Raw genomic sequence first — 4829 nt, forward strand, 5'->3', positions numbered from 1 at the left:
TGGTCTCGGAAGTGATTCTGCACAAACGAACCGTATGTGCGTGGTTGTGTTGCGGTGTGGTTTCTTCCAAACCCCGCCGGCAGGCATGAGCGTTGCTCCAGGACACCAGCTGGCGAGGTGCGAGGTGGCTGGCGCGGAGCTGGGCGCTCCCGCTCGGGCACGGGCTGCATCGGCTGCGTGAAGCGTGAGAAAATCCTGCACAAAACTCCGTCGATCTTGGAAGCACCTTGTTTATATTCTCTTCATGTTGTCTCATTAGCGCGGAAACTTGCTTTTGCACGAACATTGCCGCCAACATAATTGCCTAATATAATTAAAGCTCCTGGCTTTTTAAATGTGATGGGTGATTAAAAAAGGCCTCCTGTCTTTATGAATTGAAAGTTGGCACGGTTGCACAGTCGCATTGAATCTCTCTCCCTTCAGAAGCACTGTGGTGGTGGTCCACAACAAGGCTTTGGATGCACGACAACGAAGCGTTCGCCCCCGGCGGCGCATTCTGCAGGCTTTGTAACTGCTGTGCTGGCCCTAATGTTTTATGCAGCTCAGGTCCAGAAGCAACTTTGTCAGAGAAGCCTAAAGAATTTAGATGGAGTGACTGACCTCGAGCACAGTCGCTCTGAAGTTATTGACAGTTCGTTCCCATGAACGCTGCCATGCAGACATACTACATTATTTTCTTTCTTCCAAAAAGTCAATGAACTGTTGCAAAATTTACTCGGTGTTCTACCATTTACAGTAATTTTGCTGTGATACTCCCAGTGAAATATTGCTGTTTATGTCTGTATAATAAGAATGGAAAGAAAATACGCTTTTCTTAACAAGACACGGATGCAAATCCAATAGGATGAGTTTCGTGTTTGCAGGATTGGGAGGTTTGGCTCTGATGAAAATCATGTATGTGGTTAGTTGTTTTATGCACTGTGAGTCTCAGATGACTGGGATTATATTCTTCCAATTTAACAAGGTTATCCATTTAGTAAGTGGAGAGATGAGAGCACAACCGTAGATCCCAGCTCTCATGAATTCAACAAGTATTGTTGAATCAAGGGTCTGAATCTGACCCTTCCACTCTGAAAAGACAGTCCTTACTGAACAGTACATGCAATTAAAATGTTTTGTTCTCTTCAAATTTTGAATATTAGAATCAGAGGAAACAACCTTACCAGTATGACACTGGACCTTTCATTTGAGAAACTATCAAATTTAGTTCTAATTTTTACTGCTCTAAGAAAAGAAGATACTGAGAGGGTGTTAATTACACTTAAGAGTTAGGCCAATTTTTCCTGCACCGTAATGTGAAGGTGCCTGAGGGAGCCTGGCATTCACTGAAATCTGATTCAGCACTCTTAATTAGCTACTAAATGCACGTGTTGTCTGTGCAAAAGGAAGGAGAGTCACTTCGATGGGGGTGAAGCCGGGTAACCTCCACGGGAGGCCACGGGTACTCCTGGCATTTATGGTGTGCCATGTCTCTGCCCAGGCAACAGGACAAGCTGCTAAATCAGCAAGGACAGTTGTCATTGCTGGTGTTCCAGATGGCCTTCTGCACGATGATGTTATGACTGACATACTGATGATCCATTTCCAAATGTCGAAGAATAATGGCGGCGATGTGGAAGAAGTAATGTATCCAACAATGAAAAAAGGAGTTGCATATGTAACTTTTGAAGATCAAGAAGGTATTTGCATTAATATACTGCAGTAAATACAGCTGTCCCCCAAAGATCTAACCCTAGAATGTTAACCCTAAAGCAAGTTATTTTAAATTGTTTACTGGCACTAGAATTTTACAGAACTGGGAGACTAGACTCTTCTAGTCAATCAAAAGTTTTAGTATTTTTTTTCTGTTCAGTGAAGTCGTGACCCTGAACAGGCTTCGTACAAAGCGTTTGTTATGTTTGTTTTTAGGAATAAATTTATACCATGCATAACAGATATGATTTTTGTAGTCAGGCCGTTGAGAATAAATCTCTGCCAATTAATGTTCTAAAACGACAGGCTTCTGTCTCTCTCTCTGAACAATTTTGACTAATACATAAAATATTAGGCAAAAGTATTGAATTGCCTGTGTGTATGTATGGGAAATTGTTAGGGAAAGCATCAAGAGAAAAATGCTCGTGAAGTGTTCTGCCATCAGGCTGGCAGTGACGCATTATCTTACGGTGCAACAAGTCAATCTGGCTTTCTCTTTAGTTGTAGAGCGTGTTCTAAAGAAGGATGAACATCGACTAGAAGACAAGAGGTTGTCCAGACATTATCTGCTGAAAGTAACCCGTTACTGTGAAAACGTAAGCTTGTTCATAATTTATGTAGTTGTACTTCCATTGTTATGTTAACCATTACTCAACTTCTCTAATTCAAAATTCTAGGTCTTCAGCTCTGTCACATCTGTCCTCAATATGTCTATTTTCAAAGATCAGTTTGTTTTAGAAGATCTGATACAAGAATTTAAAAAGAAGAGCACAGCTTTGAGCTTCGGTCCTTTGCAATCCAATGGTCATATTTCTGTTCAAGGGTCATTTCCAGCGATCAAATTGCTAAGAGATTTTCTCTTACTGAAAGCAAAATCCCTTTCAGAGAAGGACAAAAGAGAAGAAAGTAAGTCCCATCAGAGACCTAGAAGGAGGCTACAGCAACACAGACTTACCACGGAGACGAGTAATTTTGTTCACGATAGAGATGGGGAGAAACAAGTGGTTGTTCTTGACACAGATACCTATCACTACATGAAGTTCTTTTTTTCCGGGACATTCCTAGGAAATGATGATGTTGTAATTTCTGATGTCACTGATGGTGATATCACTACAGTATATATTAAGAATGCTGGAAGTAGGTCTGATGCTGGGCAGGTATTAAGAGTCAAAGAGAAAATTGAAAATCAGTCTGTGGAACTCCATAATGCTTTACGTAAAGAAAGGATCTACTTTGAGGAGCACACCAGAGATAAAAAGCAGAGATATAAATGGGCATGTGAAAGTCTAAAACCCCGTTATCCTTATGTTTTGATCATTCCTTATGATACTCACATTGATGTTATAGGAAATTCTTCTGAGATTTTTGAATTTACAAAGGAAGTGAGCAATAAGATTCAGAGCCTGTTTCAAAACAGGTAGAAAGTTGGTGTTCGTGTTTTTTACGCATTGTGCTTCTCATACAGACTGTACTGGTGCAACCTGTGCACTTCTGTGTTACTGCGGATCTGTCACCTGCCTCCCACTCACAGGCTGGGAAGTCTGCACATGAGCGTGAACAAGTCCTTTCCCTGCAAATACCAAATTTAGTTCAGAACAGGAAACAAATGATCTCTGTATCTCTCCTGAGCTTAGAGGCTGAAGAAGGCAGGCCTCCTCTGCCCAGATACAGCCACCTTTTTTCTCTTGTTAGCTGTGTTCTGGGCACATGCACGCTCATTCTCTCTTGCTGTCAGGGAGCATATGATGAGAAAAGAGGAATTTTTAAAGAGTTCTCATTGGCATAACAAGTCAGACTGACAAAGGTGGGCGAGCCAACCTGATACAAAATACTGCATTGACGTTATGCTTCTTTGTGGAAGGAGATGACCGCTGAAAACAGGAATGGTGGCCTTTTTCTGTTGCCTTTATCTGCAGAAAGACGTTCACGTCATTGAGATGCACAAAGAAGGTAGGACTTTGACACGGAATGCTTATTAAATTTACAGGCTTGTCATGTCCTGAGAAGGACCTTAGAAGATGGCATTAGAAGTTCCTGACAGCAGGAAAAAAGTGAACTTGTTTTCATAGGAGCAATAACGGCATCTGCAGCATCCCTTGACAGCATGTTATGTAGGCATGAAAGTATGTTCAAAGCTTGATGTGAAAATCTTGGGGCACTTAGACTTTTGAATCAGATTTTGTGTATGCAATTCCATTTTGATACCCATTACAAGGGTCCAAATGCCCATCCTAATTTAGGCTTTTTATAAAACCAATTTAGAAAATAACTTTTATTGTGTGATATCAGTGTGTTCAGAATACTTTGTCAAAACACATAGAGCACTGTCTCTTTTTGCCTTATGTGCAGGAAATGTTTTAAGTTTTATGCCATTAAAGAAATTAATTATACAAAATATCGTGCCCGTGTTCTTTTAACCAACCCCCGGACTTTCATTTGGAAGCCAAAACCTAAAGCCTAAGAAATGCTTTAGGCATTTTCTTGTCATGACTGATTATCCATTGCAATTATGCCAATGAAAGATAAAGTTGTTAAACTAGTGCCAATGCTGTGCATGAAAATACACTGTCAAAGTGGGAAGATGATGAGCTTAAGTACTTTGCTGAATTGGAAGTGGGGGGAGTAGTATTCAAAGGCTTAACCTCTTCCAAGTTCCCCTGTAGAAGTAGGTTCATCAAGGGCGTCCGGAGGTGGGGCTCAGCACGGGCGCCCAGAGTCAGGCCCTGGAAGAGCCCCTCTTCTGCTCCTCACGGAGCGCGGGCAGCAATCCAGCGCTGAGCTGTTCGGGGTGCTCCCCACAGAGCTTAAGCAAAGATGGGAAGTTTTTCAATCTTGTGAAAGAGAACATCCTCTATGAAGGATAATCCTTTAATGAAATTAGTGCTCTTTCCCAGGGTCCAGCTTCATCTTCCCTTCTCTTTTCTAAAGAGCCTACTTTTTTTCTGATTCATTAGTATTTCCTGTTCACTTCAATAAATGTTTAGGGATAGACTGGTAAACTGGTGGCACTGGTGTCAGTTTGAATCCTGACTGGTTACTGCTGGCTGAACATTGCTTTTCGAGTCAAGTTTGACAACAACAGTTTGCAGTACAGGTGTCATTCAGGTCTCGCTGCCTGGCAAGCAAGCCTTTTTTAC

General features: G+C 41.6%; 1 protein-coding gene across 1 annotated transcript; it reads left to right on the forward strand.

The window, feature by feature from the left end:
* The first annotated feature begins 535 nt into the window (after positions 1–535).
* RBM43 (RNA binding motif protein 43) lies at positions 536–3113 on the forward strand. The gene is made up of 4 exons (XM_010287477.1): positions 536–571; positions 1481–1679; positions 2194–2288; positions 2370–3113. Exons 1-4 carry the CDS (start codon positions 536–538, stop codon positions 3111–3113), a joined length of 1074 nt encoding a protein of 357 aa, XP_010285779.1.
* The last annotated feature ends 1716 nt before the right edge of the window (positions 3114–4829 follow it).

The sequence above is a fragment of the Phaethon lepturus genome, unplaced genomic scaffold, assembly GCF_000687285.1.
Source record: "Phaethon lepturus isolate BGI_N335 unplaced genomic scaffold, ASM68728v1 scaffold41075, whole genome shotgun sequence".
Taxonomy (NCBI): Eukaryota; Metazoa; Chordata; class Aves; order Phaethontiformes; family Phaethontidae; genus Phaethon; species Phaethon lepturus.